Here is an 18342-nt window from a genome sequence, read left to right as displayed (position 1 = left end):
GTCAATTCCTCCCAGTGATGCCTACAACAATCAAGGCTTAACTACAACAAGACTGTGCACAAAGCCCACAAGGGGGTGCACCAAGAGTGTCCACCTCAGGTAATTGGAGAGGCTGAGCCACTGGGGCCTATAGGACACCTAGCACACAAAGCCACTCTACCAACACAGGGAAGCATAAAAAATGAGGAGACAAAGGAACAGGACACAAATGACAGAAATGGAGGAAAGCAAACTACTGGATATAGAGTTCAAAACCACACTTTTAAGGTTTTTCAAGAACTTTCTAGAAACCGCCGATAAATTTAGTAAGATACTCAAAAAGTCTGGTGAGACCGCTGATAAATTTAGTGAGACCCTCAGAAATCTAGTGAGATCCTCGTGGTTATGAAAAAGGACCAACTAGAAATTAAGCATACACTGACTGAAATAAAGGATATTATGCAGAGTTCCAACAGCAGAGGATAGCAAGAATCAAGTCAAAGATTTGAAATACGAAGAAGCAAAAAATACCCAACCGGAAAAGCAAAATGAAAAAAGAATCCAAAAATACGAAGATAGTGTAAGGAGCCTCTGGGACAGCTTCAAGTGTACCAACATCCAAATTATAGGGGTGCCAGAAGAAGAGAGAGAGCAAGATATTGAAAACCTATTTGAAGAAATAATGACAGAAAACTTCCCCTACCTGATGAAAGAAATAGACTTACAAGTCCAGGAAGCACAGAGAACCCCAAACAAAAGGAATCCAAAGAGGACCACACCAAGACACATCATAATTAAAATGCCAAGAACAAAAGACGAAGAGAGAATCTTAAAAGCAGCAAGAGAAAGAGACTCAATTACCTACAAGGGAATACCCATACGACTGTCAGCTGATTTCTCAACAGAAACTTTGCAGGCCAGAAGGGAGTGGCAAGAAATATTCAAAGTGATGAATAGCAAGAACCTACAACCAAGATTACTTTATCCAGCAAAGCTATCATTCAGAATTGAAGGTCAGATATAGAGCTTCACAGATAAGAAAAAGCTAAAGGAGTTCATCACCACCAAACCAGTATTATATGAAATGCTGAAATGTATCCTTTAAGAAGAGGAAGAAGAAGAAAAAGGTAAAGATACAAATTATGAACAACATATACACATCTATCAACAAGTGAATCTAAAAATCAAGTGAATAAATAACCTGATGAACAGAATAAACTGGTGATTATAATAGAATCAGGGGCATAGAAAGGGAGTGGACTGACTATTCTTGGGGGGGAAAGGGGTATGGGGGATGTGGGAAGAGACTGGACAAAAATCGTGCCCCTATGGATGAGGACAGTGGTGGGGGGGTGAGGGCGGAGGGTGGGGTGGGAACTGGGGGGAGGGGAGCTATGGGGGGAAAAAAGAGGAACAACTGTAATAATCTGAACAATAAAGATTTAATTTTTTTTAAAAAAAAGAGGCACTGTGGAATTTCAGAAATAAATTGTATAGATAAAGAGAAGACCCTAAACATTCCAAGGAGTGAAAAGAGGTCACTTGCAAAGAATCAGGAATAAAACAGCATGGAAGTTTTCAACCGCTATCCTGGAAGCTGGAAGACAACTAATGTCTTCAAAATTCTGAAGGAGAATGATTGTCATACTAGAATTTTCTCCTCAGCCAAACTGTCAATTAAGGCTGAGTGCAGAGTCACAATTTTTCAGAAATAAAAGTACTCAAAATTTTCTTCCCATTTATTTATTTATTTATTTTCAGAAAGCTACTGGAAGAGGTATTCCACCAAAATGGAAGTGTACAAACACCAAAAGAAGGCCCGGAGCTGGAGGGAGGGGGGCCCAGGAAGGACATGTTCAAGGAAAAAATAGAACTGAAGAGCTGGAGTCTTCAGGATTGAAAGGAGGCACTGAACATACCCCTAAAGGGTGTAGTGAGAATGAGAGATGAGACAAAGAAAACTATGCTAATAAGGAAAAAAGAGGCAACCATTAACTGCAAATAAAACATAAAGTTTAAAAAATGGAAAACATAGTGATGATACAACCAACTTGACTCTACAGTAAATGTTATTTATAAAGTTATGATGTGAATACTGCATATCCATAGACCCCCAAACCATGATAACTATCTTGGGACGGTGAGGAGAGTTGGGGAGAGAAGCATGTTTATGGGGGTGGATATAAGAGCTGGATTCTCAACTACCATAATAGATAACACAAAAGAATTAGTTGAGAAACAGCAGTATAGATAAACATGTTAGTTTGAAATATAGATTTCTATCTGAAGAGACAGCTAAAAGTATTTGCTTCTGGGGAATAGGGATGGGAACTGAAGAGGGATGATGGGCAGCATACTGTTTTTCCTTACAAATGTTTTAGTACTATTTGACTTTTGTGAACTACACACACCCATTACTTTTAAAAATGTGAAATAAATTTTTTAAGTTTCTGAAATAAAGTTTATGAATTTAAAAACCCACTTTGGTACATTAACCATCAGTCTCTGTTTCATTAAAGTTGCCTTATACTACATCCTTCTACTCCCCCCCCCCCAAACCAAACACAACCATCAATATTTCAATTAGCTCTAGTTCAAGTTCCTACATACTATTAAAAAAATTAGGGGATCAGTGGTAGAAAAGGAGGAACATCTGTAATACTTTCAACAATAAAGATAAATTAAATTTTAAAAAAATTACAGTGTCTTAGCCTAATCCCTACCATCTGCACCCCTTTCCCACCCTCAACTTGAACTTTTGGGGAGTAGTATGCTGGTAAGTAATTACTAATCAATTCTTTGGGGGGGAAAGTCCTAATTTGTAGCATTTGCCAATTTCTGTGGTGTAAGTATTCCCATCGTGGCTGATTTCAAGCTATCACCATGATGTCACTGAATGTGGAATTGGGAAGAGGTACACACGTTAGCTCCAGCAAACCACTGCCTTTGGGCCTCTCTAGCCTCACCAGCCACCATGCTTCCCACCAGACTCAGGGTGCTGGCGAGACCTGAGTACGTCCTCCAAAAAGCCAGAGACCCACAGGGGTATGTAGTCGCAGTGGAAGTAGATACTGAAGGAAAAAGGAGTGGTCTGGCTGCAGGGAAAAGGTTGGGAATTTGTGACTTCCTTCCTTCCCCACCTCCCGCAGCGTTACCTGTTCATTGGTGACCCCGGGGCGCAGGGTCCCATGCTTATAGTCCTCCAGCAGCTGCACGGCCTCTCGGAGACGTCTCTGCAGGGAAGAGAGAGGGGACATTGAGGGGTACAGACCCAGAGCTCCAGCAACTCTTTCCCATTACGAAATGCATCTGTGTTGATCAAGTACTGACAATATCACAGTGTGCCAGGCCTGCCCTCCAGTTCATCGGGCACACGCTGCACAATAAGGAAGGATACAACCTAAACGTCCTTTCATAGGGAAATGGCCAAATGGCAGTGCTATCATAATACTATGAAACATTATTCGGCAGTTTAAAAAGCGAAGTAGATCTATATGCGATTCTATGGCCATAACTCCAAGATATTTTTTTGAGTGAGAAAGCGAATTGCAGAGCCATATGATACCATGCATTGTACCAAACAACACACACACACACACACACACACACACACACACACACACACACACACACAAAACAGTATTTTCTATGGGAATATTTATGTGTGTAAATGCATCAAAAAAAGCTCTAGATGAGACCACCCCAAACTGGTGACAAGGGTTATCTTGGGGTAGAAGGAAAGGGCCCAACTTGGCAAGAAGTGTCATAAGGAACTTTAATCTTAATTGCAATACTGAAAGTTTTTATAAAGAAAACATATTTATGTATTACTGCTATAATTTCTTTTCAAGATTTTAAAAACACTAGCAGAGATTTACATACTAAAGTGCATATGGCTACAGTAACTGATGGGGAAAGAGAGAAAATAAAAGAGGATAAGAATTGTATGATTTTTAAAATCTTAAAAGCTAAAGAGACAGCAACTGTGATAGATGGTCACCTCTGTCCACCAAAACATCTGTATGAGTATAATCATAGGAGCACTATTTAAATAGCCCAAAACTATAAACAATTCAAATGTCAATAATAGACTGAATAAACTAAATTGTAGTCTATGTACACAATGAAATATTATACAACAAAAAAAGCAAATTACAAATATATGTTACAACGTCGATGAATCTGACAAACATAACGTAGCCAAATGGGTTTTCCAAAAATGGCCACCCCCATTTCTCCCATTCCCCATGCTCTTCTAGAACCTTCTCACATCCTCTGTGCCCCCGAACCTTGATCCAGGGAAGATTTTCATGGCTGACTCAACAAATAGAGTTTGAGGTTAGGTCATAAAAATGCCTTGCACCTCCACCTTGTTTTCTTGGGATGGTTGCTCCCTTGGAACTCAGCTGCCATATTGTAAGGAAGCCCAAGCACCCCATATAGACAACCACATGCAGAGCAACTGAGGGCCTGGCCCACAGCTCCAGCTGAACCACCAGCTGATGGTCAGCACCAGCTTGCTCACCATCCAAGTGAGCCACCTTGGAAAGGACCTTCCGTCCCCCTGTCACGCTGCCCCCGCTGATGCTGCATGGAGCAGAGACAAACCATCCCCTCTGAGCCCTGCCCAAACTGAGGATCGGTGAGCAAAATAACCGACTGTTGTTGTTTTAAGCCACTATATTTTGGGGTGATGTCTTACATAGCAATAGACAGCTAATATGCATGAGAAGCAAAATAAGTGTGATGCCAATGAGTATAGTGCATAAAGTTTTAAAAAAACAGTCAAAACTCACCTATGGTGGTGGAGGTCATTACAGTGTTACCTTTAGGGGTACTGACTTGGAAAGGACATGAGGGAACCCTCCAGGGTAATGGAAATGGAAATGTCTGATCTAAGTGGTGGTTACATGGGTTTAAATATATGTCGAAATCCATTAAGCAATAAACTTAGGATATGTGCATTTTACTGTATGTATGTTGCACCTCAAAAAATTAGTAATAGACAACAGTGATAGAAGGTAGCCTATGTCAAAGTCAGGTGAGGGACCCAGCCACCAGGGATGCCCAGCTTGGGCAAAAAAATCAAGTGAAGCCACCATTCCCCTCCTTTTTTAAAAAAAATACATCTTATTGTTTTCAGAGAGGAAGAGAGAGGGGGAGAGAGAGGCATCAATGATGAGAGAGAATCATTGATCTGCTGCCTCCTGCATACCCCCTACTGGGAATGAAGCCCACAACCCAGGCATGTGCCCTGACTAGGAATGGAACCGTGACTTCCTGGTTCATAGGTCAACGCTCACCACTGAGCCACACTGGCAGTGCACCATTCCCCTTCTGACAGAGGAGGGACAAGGCTGGCCAGAAACAGGAGTGCCGAGACTGCAACATAAGCCCATTCGTTGGTCTAAAGGAGGAGGCAGCACCAGGAAGGGCACCAGGTGGAGTAGACAGCGCGTTTGCTGAGCCAGCTGACAAGGGTGGCCTCACAGGATGAAAAACAAACAGCCACCTCCTGTACTGTAACAATGGGAATAACTGCCCCTCGGGACACCCCGACCCATCAGGCCTATGTGTGAGGTACCCGAGGCCCGTGCTGGTCTAACCCAGGGCATCAGGGGCCAGGAAAACTTGCTGGGGGGCAGCCTGACTGCTGGAAAGTACTGTCCCTGGCCTTTCAAATATATGCACATCAATTCCAAAACTCCAGAGAGCCCACCCAGAACAGAATCTGTGCTTCCAAACTGGAGATAGCGTTGTGTTTTCAGGGTTCCTTTTTCAATTAATTCCTGCTGTTTAGAGAAAATGCCAGGAGGAAAAACACACACACACACACACACACACACACACACACACACACACATAGAGAGAAAAGCACAAAAATAATTTTAAATCACCTGTAAACATACCACTGAGATAACTGTCGAAAAAGTAGGGTGATATTCCTTCCAGTCTCATACATTTCTTTTTCGTGTTGGTTGTTGTTTTAACTTGCTTAAAGTCATACAGATAGAAAGTGAGCAGTCTGGTCAGACCCTTTCTCTGTCCCCCCACCACCCTCAAAGCCTCCTAGTGCTGCAGCAAGCCCCCCCACCCCAAGCCTGCTTCCTCTCTGGGCCGCAGCTTCTGCCCTCAGACAATGAGTGCTCCACTTTCCGCCGTGAATGGTGAATGGCCCCGTGTTCTCATTATTTTCCCACTCCAGGGATTCTTCCGAGTTCCTATAACAACCTGGCCAGTTTCCATCTCATCTGACATGGTCATCAAAGGGAGGCCTCCTGCCACAAGAATGGGTTCCCAAGAGCTCTCATCTTGGCATGGGTGGAGGGAGAACTAAATCCAAAGTTCCTGAAGACAGAGCTGAGAATCCAGGACTGAAGGCAGCTAGAACGTGCTCTTCTGCTTCCGGGCCTTCCTAGCCCTCAGCCGGGCCCCCTGTCAGAGGCGGAAGGCCTTGGGCTCCAGGCTACTCCCTGGGACAGAGAGGTGCCTCGGCCACTTATCTTAGGTCCCTGAGGGCTGGCTGCTCTGGGGCTGGTCTCCCCACAGAGAAGGGGGCCATTTTCAGGAGACTTGAGAGGTAGGAGAGTCAACCCTCCTCTCACGCCTATGCCTTGTGGGGCTTGGCGGAAAGCCCTGGGCATGTGAGGGGCGGGGAACGCTGGAGGCCAGTGGGAGGTGAACTTTGCAGAAAGTCTGCTCAACCAGGAACAGGCAGCCAGGCCCTGAATGCGGACGGGTGAGGAGCCCAGCCGGCTGGAGAGAAGACTGGGGCTCTTCTCCAGGGCCTATGGGGGCCAGGGGCATGGATGGACAGGTTGCTGCTTCCCAGACTCCCTCACAGCCTGCCTGCCTCTGGCTCACCTGCCAGAAAGTGTCACCGTGAGGGTGTCTCCTAGTATTTGACAGGGAGCAGAAGGTCCCTCGGGGAAATGCTGGCGCCTGGGAGGCCTGCTCCAGGGGCAGGGAATTTGGACAGAGGAGAATCCTGGCCCCAAATCCCCAGAGGAAGAAGGAAGCAAAGGGACAGGCATGGAGTGTTAGGGTGGTGGACACAGAGGGGGGAGACCAGGCCAGACAGGAATGGGGACAGAGGGACACAGGAAGGGAAGGGCACAGAAAGGAAAGCTGGGGAGTCATCAGGAGGAAAACTAATCTTTTTAGGGGGGCAGAGAGGGTAGCCTAGCACACCCCCAAACTCAATGCAGACTGAGTATAATCCCTGCATGGTTACAGGATGGCAAACTGATATAAATATTTAATGTAGAATAATATCTAATATATTAAATAGACGATGGAAGTGACAGCATTTGGCCAGGATGTGAGAAAAGCCCAGAAATATCTCACCCTCCTTTGGGTAAGGGGCCCCTCCATTCTCCAGTTGGTACCTCCATGTTCCCACCTCCTGACTTTGCCCATACTATTCACTTCACCAAGATACCCTTCCTCCCCAAGTCTGTCACCAACCCCCTCCATCCCTCCAGGCTCACTTCTCCAGGAATCTTCCAGAAACGTCCCCTCCTGTGAACAGTCAGAGAGCCCTGGGCTTGCCCTCTCTGAGGTGCCTGGCCACTTCCTGCCTGTGTGCTTGCATTACCTGTCAGAGATTGCCAAGTGCAGGCAGCAGGGGCCTGGTTTTAGGTATCTCCGTAGAACCCCGGGACATGCCCAGCCCAGCCCATCACCAACCCAGGGCCACATATAATGCGCATTTAATAAAAATGCATGACTGAGGCTTCTAGAGGGAGAGGCAAAGGGCATGGTCAGGGTTAGGAATCCAGGCTCTACAGCAGTGGTTCTCAACCTTGGCTGCACATTAGAATCACCTGGGAATCTTTTTAAAATCCTGATTTCTGGGCCTCATCTGTCCAGCTACCCCACGAACTATAAAAACAATCGTGGCCTCCAGCCTGAATATCCTTCTCTTGGGAATTGATTCTAAAAAGTAAGTTTAGCACAGGTGAAAGTGGCATGCCTAAGACTTTTTTTTTTTTTTTTTGGGGGTGGGATCACAAAAGACAGTAACAACCTATCTGTTATACCTTAAGTCTAATGATAATGGTTATCTATACTCGGAGGATGAGGCCCAGAAATCAGGATTTTAAAAAGATTCCCAGGTGATTCTAATGTGCAGCCAAGGTTGAGAACCACTGCTCTACAGTGTCAGACCCATGTCCATCGAAGGTGACACGGGTTTTACAGATTCCCCGGATTCCAAGAGACGATGCCCTGCTCACAAAGGACACAAATAAAAACACGCCCTGTGTGTGTATGTCATAGCACCATGTGGCCACCCCCTTCCTGAGAAACTGGGGCCAAAGAGGGAAGGGTGTTTCCTTGCTCGGGGTCACAGAGTGGGTGGGTGGCACTGGAAACCCATCCCGTCCCAGTTCTGGGCCATTTCCCCGAGATGTGGGCATGGAAGAACCCCCGTCCTCACCACAGTGACTGAGAGCAGGGCCGTCCCAAAAGGAAACCACAGCAAGGCCTGCATCCTGCCCCCCAACCCAAAGCCGATTCCTACTGGGGCGGGGGCCCCGGATAAGAACAGGAAGGTCCTTCTTCACTCTCATTCAAAGCTAAGCCCAGCCTGACATAGAGAAAACGGAGAGCAGGTTTAGAGAAAGGGTGCAATTGAAACGTGGGCATCTCAGGCAAAGCTTTGAGAATCCCAAGTTTGCAGAACTGAAAAAAAATGGAAAAGAAAGAGCAGCGTCAAGTGTCAGGGAGAATGGACTGACAGCGCGGTGGGGTGTGCATGAGGGAATGGAGCAGGGGTTGCTGGCAGGGGGTGGGGGGCAGCAGGTCATGTCACATTGTGTTAACTGCTCAGCATTTATCTGTCTGATGGTTCTCACCTGGGCCAGTCTTGCATCTGCCAAGTGCATCCTTACCTTGTCTGCAACCCTGGCTGGATCCATTCCTATTGTGGCCCCAGGTGGTGGGACTTGAGGGCCAAAGCTAGTGATTTCTGTGCATGCAGAGAGCCATGCCCTCCTATGTCTCATCTTCCCTGGGCTTTCCTAGGCCCCTCCTTGCTCCCTCCCAGCAGCCGGGGGACTTGCAGAGCCGTCTGGTGTGGCTCCCACCAGCCACGAGCCACCCTCTGGGACGCAGGCCCAAGGGGAGAGGAAACCAGGGCCACGTTGGGAGAGGTTCTGCTTCCGGGCGGCTGACCCCTGGGCGCCTGCAGGGGGCCTGTGTGAGGTAAACCAATATAATCCCGGCAGCATGGCAGGTACTACAACCCTCTAGAACAGTGATGGCGAACCTATGACACGCGTGTCAGAGGTGACACGCGAACTCATTTTTTTGGTTGATTTTTCTTTGTTAAATGGCATTTAAATATATAAAATAAATATCAAAAATATAAGACTTTGTTTTACTATGGTTGCAAATATCAAAAAGTTTCTATATGTGACACGGCACCAGAGTTAAGTTAGGGTTTTTCAAAATGCTGACACGCCGAGCTCAAAAGGTTCACCATCACTGCTCTAGAAAATAAATCTGTCCAGCTACCCCACGAACTATAAAAACAGTGGCCTCCAAAGGTTCACCATCACTGCTCTAGAAAATAAATCTGTCCAGCTACCCCACGAACTATAAAAACAATCGTGGCCTCCAGCCTGAATATCCTTGTCTTGGAAATTTATTCTAAAAAATAAATTGAGCACAGGTGAAAGTGGCATGCCTAAGACTTTTTTTTTTTTTTTTTGGGTGGAATCACAAAAGACAGTAACAACCTATCTGTTATACCTATAAGTCTACTGATAATGGTTATCTATACTGTAAGGCTAAAATTTTTTTTAAAAAATTATAAAGACTTGGAAATGAATGAAAAAAGCAAACAAAAAGTCTATGTTCAATGTAATAACTATGCCAAAAATGTATGCTGATGGGCAAGAACTTGATGTGTATATAGGTACTAACATTTGGGGATTTTTTTTTAAATAAAAAATAGTTCCATTAAAGCTGGCCAGTGTGGCTCAGTTGGTTGGGTGTCATCCCATGAACCAAAAGGTCGCCAGTTCAATTCCTGGTCAGGGCACATGCCCAGGGTTGCAAGATGTGGGCTCAGTCCTCTGTAGGGAGCATGCAGGAGGCAGCCAATCAATGTCCCACTCTCACATCAATGTTTCTCTCACTCCCTCTCCCTTCCTTTCTCTCTAAAAATCAATAATATATATATAAAAATTTCATTAAAGATTTTAAAAATTAGAATATCTAATGCATTTAAATGGACATCCTCACTCACTGCTAGTGAGAGTATAAACTGATATAATCTTGGTAAAGGTTGGTACAATTTACAGGGCAATTGGCATCATATTCAAACGCCTTAAAATGCTTTTCATGCAGAAATTCCAGTTCTAGGAACTTATCCAAAGGAAATAAAGAGGAAAATGAGGAGATTTATGATCAAGGATATTTATTACAATACAATGGCAAAAAGAAAAAACCTTGAAACTACTCAAATGGTCAACAATAGAGAAAACAACTAAACATGGAATAACTACATGGTAAATTACATGCAATTGTTAAACACATTTTGAAAACAACATTTAATGACAAGGAAAAATGCTCATGATATGTTACATGGAAAAAGAATATATATTATGTATACATTTATGTTATGTATACAAATATATCATACGTGATTCTTTATGTATCTATATAGAGCTACATTTATACATATTTTGTAAACATCCTAATTTTGAACATAAACATACATCAAAATGCTAGATTATTATTTCTGGCAGGTGGGGTAATAAGCAGTTTTTATTTTCTTCTTTAGACTTTCGTATATTTCCCTATATGTAGGGGTTAATACCAGAATCACATCATATCAGGAGGCATAGAGTGTGTTTTTTTCATTGTTAGTGATGCTAAGTGTGGTCATCTGGTTAAAGAGGTATCCTCCAACCACCGTAAAGGTACCTTTTCCCCTTTGTAATTGCTAAATAATCCTTAGGGTGGAACTGCTAAAGAGCACACAAATATCCTGTCCCCAACCATCTTTGGCTCTACGGAAATAGCATACATTAATGATTATACAATGGTTATTCCTTCTATGCTTATTAGCTGACACTCTTCTGCAAAGAGCTTCCCTCTCCCACATTTTTAGTATTACTATGGACTCATGGATTTATTATTACCTCAACGTATCATAATCCATCGCTCTTATTCTTCTTAAGGTTGGAATTGTCCCAAATGTGGCCAGTGGGTTGCCCTTCAAGCCATTTACGGGGTCTCCGTCACTCTCTGTGCACTTTCTTACTTTATGTAACAATTCTCCTTGCCCCACGTGTGGATCTGACCATGTCTACAAGAAGCCCTGGTTCCTTTTATGGATGGTGAGTGGTACATTGTTACCAGGTATCATTGCTTCTAGGCCCTTTCAGTGAACAGAGCCAGGAAACTGGGAAATGTGTGTGTGAATCATGAGTTCACACTGATACCTCCAATTCAAATTCAACATCACATAATTCTTTGTCTTTTCCCTACTTCATATTTGTATCTCCCTACTCGCAGGTGATGATGGTCCCCAACATCCGTATAATTACTGACTTGTTCTAGCCTACACTACAGCCCCAAGTTCCAGATCACTAACCAATGCAGTGCTAGTATTGAAATGGTGCTATTAACACTATTTCAGTTAGTTTTCTATGCTCTTCAGGATGATCATCTATCAACCATTCATTCCCTTAAATAGTTATTGAATTCAGAATAGCAAATCCCTTTTACCTTCATTCAGCCCATAATTAAAAGTAGCTTAGATGTCAGCTGGGGCACCACTGCCCTCAGAGGTCTAGGTGGAATCCCATGACTTCTGTGGAGGGCCAAAGCTGACATCCATGCCGGCTCCTGGCTGTTTCCTTCCTCAGGCCTGACCCCCCCCCCCCCACACACACACACACTGCACCCTGATGGAGACCCACACCCCCTCAATATCCCCTCAAATGATCCACTCTTGCGGACATTTCATGAGCCAGGCAGACTTCACTGACAGCTTTCCAGGAATGATGGTGGAAGGGACAATACTGAGTCAGGTCAACGACCATCAACGCACAGTAGGCACGACCCACCTCACAAGAGCCCCCAGGGCCCTGGCCAGGGTGGCTCAGTTGGTTGGGCATCCTAGAGGTCGCTGGTTCGATTCAGGGTCAGGGCACTTGCCCGGATTGTGGCTCCCCCGGTAGGGGGCGTGCAGGAGGCAGCCATCGATGTTATACTCTCACACTTCTCCCTTCCTCTCTCTCTCCAAATCAATAAAAAAAAAAAAAAAAAAAAAAAAAAACATTAAAAAAGAGCCCCCAGGCACTGGCTCGCCAGGTTACTTGCTCTCCCTCCCACTCTCTCCCTTTCCTGCCTCCTCCCTCCTCTCTCCTCCAGGATCAAAGCACAGTCCCTCCCCCTCTGTCAGGCAGACCAGCCTCCTCCTCTGAAGCCTGGCTCAACACAGTGATAAAACAAAGACGGCCTTCTTCCTAAGAGAAATTACTGTGAATACAACTTCCTCCGCCTCATTACACACAAGAGGGTTGGAATCTTTGGAAAGCTTGGTCAGTTCAAAAATTGCAAACAACTAGCTGCAAACTCTCGCAAGACGAGTCTGTCTGTTCAGTCAGCGACTGCCCCCAGAACCGGGTCACCAGGTGGCTCACGCTGCCCAGGATCTGTCCACCTCGGGAAACTGGTTTCCAGGGCCACCTCCTCCTGTCCTCCACGACCCTCCCACCCTCACAGGCAAACTGGCCCGTCCTCCGGCTGGGCAGCCGCGCCCCACGCTCTGCTTCCCAGGACACCAGCCAAGGGCCCTGGGAGAGAAGCAGTGTTCTGGAGACAGGAGCCTGGTCAGTGAGCCCAGCAGAAGGGGGGGGTAGGGGGGGCTGGCCCTCCTGGCAGCGCCACAGTTCGTGGGGAGGGGCTCAGGGAAGAGCCCCTTTGCCTCTCAGGGCCTCCGATTTCTCACTGTGGCCTTGCCAAGCCACCTGCCTCGACTAGAACCAGCGAGGCCTGAAGACCCCACTCACGGGTCTCCCAGGGTTTTTAGGGCCTAGATCTCCTGTGGGCAGAAACTTTCCAAAGGCCAGCAGGCAGTCGTGGAAACAGTCCCCAACTGCTGGGGGCGGGTGTGGGACGGGGGGAGGCGGTGGAGGCAGTGCTAGGGGAAAAGTGAAGATCGTCTGGGAAGTCGATCATAATCTTTGATGAGGGGAGGGAACATGTGAAATCGGAAAAATATCCTAAAACTACATTGCAGTGGTTTTATTTTCTAGCTAGTAAGTAATTGCTTTGACAGTGAGCTCGATTACTAATAAAGCGTGAGATTTGTCTATTTAGTAATGGGATTTAGACCCAAATGGTTAGTGATGTACAAGAATGCTGCAGCCTTTCAGAATGTGAGAGCTCAAGATGAAAGGTGTGGTACAGGCGCAGAGAAGTAGAGTGAAGTGGTCTGGGAGCGAGGAGAGGTGGACTGGAGGTGGGTGAGCCCCCGGCACAGGCAGCATGTCACTCTGTAGCCGCGCACCCATCCCCAGAGCCCCGGCCGGCTCGGCTGACGGTGACTGGGGAGCACTGAAATGCCTCCCAACCTTCTCAGTGCCCCTCTGTCGCCTCTCAACACCCCTGAAAGACCACCGTTAGCACCTCCATCTTTTGAGCTAAGCACTGGCCTCTGCTGACTCCTCCATCAACGGGTAGCATTTATGTTGGGATTTATGTGGCAACTGTATCCAGTTTTGCACCATTCTGGAACTTTCTAGAAAGACACATAACCTAGGCTAGGTAAGGAGTTTCTCTAGTTTGGTGCTCTTCCCAATTTTTGTGTGATCGCATAGACAACTCCTTAGGAGAGTGCAGACGGAGCCGAGAGCACAGCAGCCTTGTCCTTAGGAGGCAGTAGGCCCAGAGGCAGTTAGGACCAGCAATAAAACACCTGAGCCCTCTGTCCTGCTGACGTGCAGTGGAAACCACACCCGGTTAACGCCCCGTTTCACAGCCCTGGCTGCTCCCACGCACAGTGCGGGGTGTTCGAGGCCCAGGGGCCTGGCAGGCCTTGTGCTCCTTTCCGCCGTGGCCCTTCCCTCCCTGAGCTGATCAGCTCTGGGGCTGAAGCCAGGCAGTGCTCACAGAGATGTGCAGGGAAGTGCTGTCCACGCAGGAAGCCCACAAAGGGGCTCAGTGACTTGCTCAGGGGTGTGGCCTGCGCAGCAGCTCAGGCCTGCGGCCCACCCGCCCAGTCATCTTGGGGAAAAGCTCCCCAAACTGTTGCCTGAACAGGAATGCAAACTGGCTAAGAGTAAGGGCTCCGAGACAAGCTTACCTGCATTCATACCATGAGACTTACCTTCTGTCTATGTCCTCATCTGCAAAACGGAACTGAAATAGATCTACCTCATGGGTTGCTTTGCGTTAATCTGATGATCGGATGCATGTAAAATGCTTACAACACTGCCTTGCTCACAGTAAGTGCTTAATAGATCTTTGCTATTTTGTGTGTGCGTGCATCCCTACACACATTTGTAAATACATATACAGAGGCTACAGAGACACGCTTCTTGGGACGGCTGAAGTAAACGGAATCTGTTCAAATTTGACAAGAGCAGGTGTTGGTGAGGATGGTGAGCAACTGGAACATGGTGGATGGGAATGTGAAACGTGCAGCCACTCTGAACAGTCTGGCCGTCTCCTACGAAGTGAGACATACACTTACCGCACTTACCGTACGAGCCAGCGATCCCATTCCTAGTTATTTACTCACAGAAGTGAAAGCATACATCCACACAAAGGCTCACAGCGGTTTTATTTATAATAGCCCAGGTGTTCGTCAACAAGTGGATGGACAAACAAATGCTGGAACATCCTCTCAGTGGAATACTACTCAGCAATGAGAGGAGAGGCAGTACTGATACCCGCAACATCACAGACGAAACTCAAAAGCATGATGTGAAGGAAAAGAAGCCAGGCACACACTGTTGTATTCCATTTATATGACATTCTGGACACAGCCAGACAGTAGGGACAGAAAACAGATAAGTGGTTGCCAGGGGCTGGGTAGGGGAGACAGACTACCAATGGGCATGAGGGGGCATTTTCGGGTCATAGAAATGCTCTGCATTGTTACTGTGGGGCTGGATTCATGACTGAATATTTGTCAAAATTCATAGCATGGTTCACATGGAAAAGGTAAATTCTACCTTATCACCTAGAGGAGGGAACTGGGTAGGAAGGGTGTATAAAGGCTACTTTTTGGTTCTACTTAAACATTTGTACTGTTTGGACTTTTATAATGAGCATGTAACTCATGTAGTTGGAAATAAGTTTATTAAAGTTTGAAATGATGGTGATGATGATGGTGAAGATCTATCTACCTGGAAGGGACATGGTGAGATCCAAATGAAATGAGACAATGTGTATGAGGGACACACACAGATGGCCCACGGATCTCCTAAAGTGACACGGTGCAAAGGCCAAGGGGCCTCCACAGAGTGACAGCCATGACTTACCTCAGTGACAAAGAGTGTGCGAGGGTCGATAATATCCAAGAAGTGCCTGAAGCGGCCATAGAAGGATGTCTGGAGAAGCGGGTGGGAGAGGAGAGGAGATCAGCTGCTGTAGACCATCCTCCAGCCACTGGGGAACCCCACCCCCCCACCTCACCCCCACTGTTGGGCCCCACACTCCCCAGGACTCCCCACATGGGAGATGAATACCAATGAGGCCTCACTGCTCAGTGACCTGAGAGCAGTTTCCCCAGTCGGAGGGCTTTCTAACATCAATTCAGAAAGACCATTAAGGCTCAGTGACTGTCCCAACTTCTCTTCAAGGTGCCTCCCATTTTTCTCCCTTTTCCCTCAGTCCCCTGAGATCCACTCCAAGCCTTTCGGCAGCTTCCACCCCCCACCACTGAGCACAGGGGCTGGAGGTCAGACCTGGTCCCCGCCCTCTCCAGGCCTTCCCTGACCACCACAGCCTCCCAGCCTTGCGAGGACCTCTCCAGTGAGGGAAGGCCCCTCTCCCAGGTCAAGTTCCCCAGAGGCAGAGCTCCAGCACCTCAGCCCGCTGCGTGCGGCCCCCAGGCCTCCTTCACCCATGGCTCTGGAGCTGCTGTGAGGCCCAGGAGGGGTGGGGGGCACTCCCTCCGGCCTTGCCCCAGGGAAAGGTCCATGGAAAAGAAGGGCTTTGTGCAAAGCAGGCCACGGGCATTCGAGCCCAATGAAAGGAAACCGAGCAACCCTGGTGCTGGGCCCTCTGCCCTAGGGACGGAGCCAGCTTGGCAAAGCCAAGCAAGGGAGGAGACAGGGTGCCAAGCTAGGGGACAAAGGGAGAAGCTGCAAATGCTGGGGGTTCATGCCTCGCTACACTCCCAGGCCCTGTCCCAGATGCTCCCCGGAGCCCCACAGCTCTCCAAGCACCGTCCTCTGCTTTGCGCAGTGAGGGAACAGACGCCTCCACACTCCACCCCCTTGCTCAGTAGGAAACCGACCCTGCAGCCACCGTCTGCTCCTTTCCCTTCCCTGTCAAGACCCTGTAGTAGGCCCCGGGGCACCTCACAGTCCCCTGCACACACCAGGCCCCACGCTGCCTCCAGCTCTGCTCACCGTGGCACTCCGCCCCGGAGCAGCCTCTCCACCTCCTGCCTTCCCCAGAGACCAAGCTTCGGGGCCATTCCTAATGGAAACATGGCTTCTCTAACTCTCACAACCCAAATGGCCTAACCCACGGTGCTGTTGTCCGGGCAAAATGGCCTGATAATGTCGTCCAAGCAAACAGTCAGACATCCGGAGGTTTGGTCAGAGGTGCACTGTATGCTGAGGACGTCACTGCGGCATTATTCGTAAAGGTGGACGGCAACTGAACACTATGCCGCCATTTAAAAGAGATTGCTTATGACGTAGAAAAATGCTTATGATGGTGAGAAATGCATATGAAGAGGATGATTCCAATTAATAGACAGGGAAATGAGTAGAGCCAGATGGGTGGTAAGTGGATAGTAAAGAGGCAGAATGACATACAGATCCTGTTTATCACTTAAACCCATCAGGGTTCCTCAGGGAAGTGGCCAGTTCCAGGGCTGGGGCAGGGAAGGTACTGGTGAGATGAGACTGGTACATTTTGTTGCGCCAGAAAGTAATGAAGCGCCACGCCCGCCCTCCCACCATCACCAAATGATGGGGGCATGTTAAAAGGACCAAGGAAGGGGAGATGGACACTGTGTGCCTCCGGATGTGATCCCTGGAGAAGTTCACAATATCACTCACATAGGATTCTGGAAGGACTGAATCTAATCATGAAGGAACATCAAGCAAACCCAAACTGAGGAACATTCCACAAAATAACTGACCTTATTCATCAAATATGACAATGCCATAAAGACAAATCACTGTGCTTGGACTGTGGGACAGCCCACATCACAGGAAACTAAAGCGACAACTAAATGTATCATGTGATTCTTGATTGAATCTTAGACAGGAATGGGGTGGGAATATTTTCAAGGACACTGCTGAGACAACTGACAAAAATGTAGGTCATAGATTAATGAAAGTATTTTACCCATATTAAATTACTTAATGTAGTAACTATACTGTGGTTCTTACTACAGACGGAATATTTGAGCCCTCCCCCCGATAGTCATAGATTAAATCCTAATGCTCATGGTGACGGTATGAGAGGTGGGGTCTTGGGGAGGCGGTTAGATTGAGGGCACAGCCCTCAGGAGTGGGATTAGTGCCCGTATAAGAGACCCCAGAGATCTCAGAGAGGTGATTTCTCAGTGAGTGTGAAGACGAGGTTGGTGGGACACTGTTTAGACGCAGCGGGTCCTTGCGAGGAACCCTGTTTCTTTGTAGCTGTTTTGATGCCTGTCCTCCCAGCCTGATGAATGGCAGAGGTTTCTACTTCCTCAGTCTAATTAATTTTTATTTTCTCAATAGTTTAAAATGTATGGCTTCCCCCCCTCCAGAATTCAGCCCCCTTCTTCCCTTAATCAGACAGTCGGTAGATGTTTTTCCTTCCCTTTTTCTTTACCTGAAGAATGAGTCAGCTACGTGATTCCTTCCAGTTCCTTGCACAAGAAAGGTGAGTCAGCTAATTCTCAGCAGGGCCTGGGGCCTGCAGTACAAGGCCTTCCACCCCCACAGACACTGGGGGAGAGCGGGCCTTGGGAGCAGCAGCTGAGGCAATGGGCTGAGAAGGAACCTTCAGCCTCCTGTACCCAGCCCTCTAAATCACTGTGCTTAGACATAAAATGCCCGCTGAACCTGTAGCTCAAAGGCAGAAAGACTGGGCCAGCTCACTAATCCTGGACCAAGCTGCACACTGAGTCACCTGGTATTCCAAAACCCAGCTGGACACCCAGAG

The 18342-nt window shown here is 47.2% G+C and overlaps 1 protein-coding gene across 1 annotated transcript in view; it reads right to left on the bottom strand.

Moving 5' to 3' along the window:
* Nucleotides 1-18342, bottom strand: part of SFXN5 (sideroflexin 5) — a 109907-nt gene that overhangs the window by 86546 nt on the left and 5019 nt on the right. Inside the window, exons 2-3 of the mRNA XM_014540919.1 lie at nt 15489-15557; nt 3135-3212 (exon numbers count right to left, since the gene is read on the bottom strand). Of these exons, the coding sequence (XP_014396405.1) occupies nt 3135-3212; nt 15489-15557 (147 nt within the window). The remainder of the gene's footprint in view (nt 1-3134; nt 3213-15488; nt 15558-18342) is intronic.

This window comes from Myotis brandtii, unplaced genomic scaffold (genome assembly GCF_000412655.1).
Source record: "Myotis brandtii unplaced genomic scaffold, ASM41265v1 scaffold251, whole genome shotgun sequence".
NCBI lineage: Eukaryota > Metazoa > Chordata > Mammalia > Chiroptera > Vespertilionidae > Myotis > Myotis brandtii.
The sequence above is the reverse complement of the archived record's forward strand: the minus strand, read 5'-3'. Positions and strand labels throughout refer to the sequence as shown.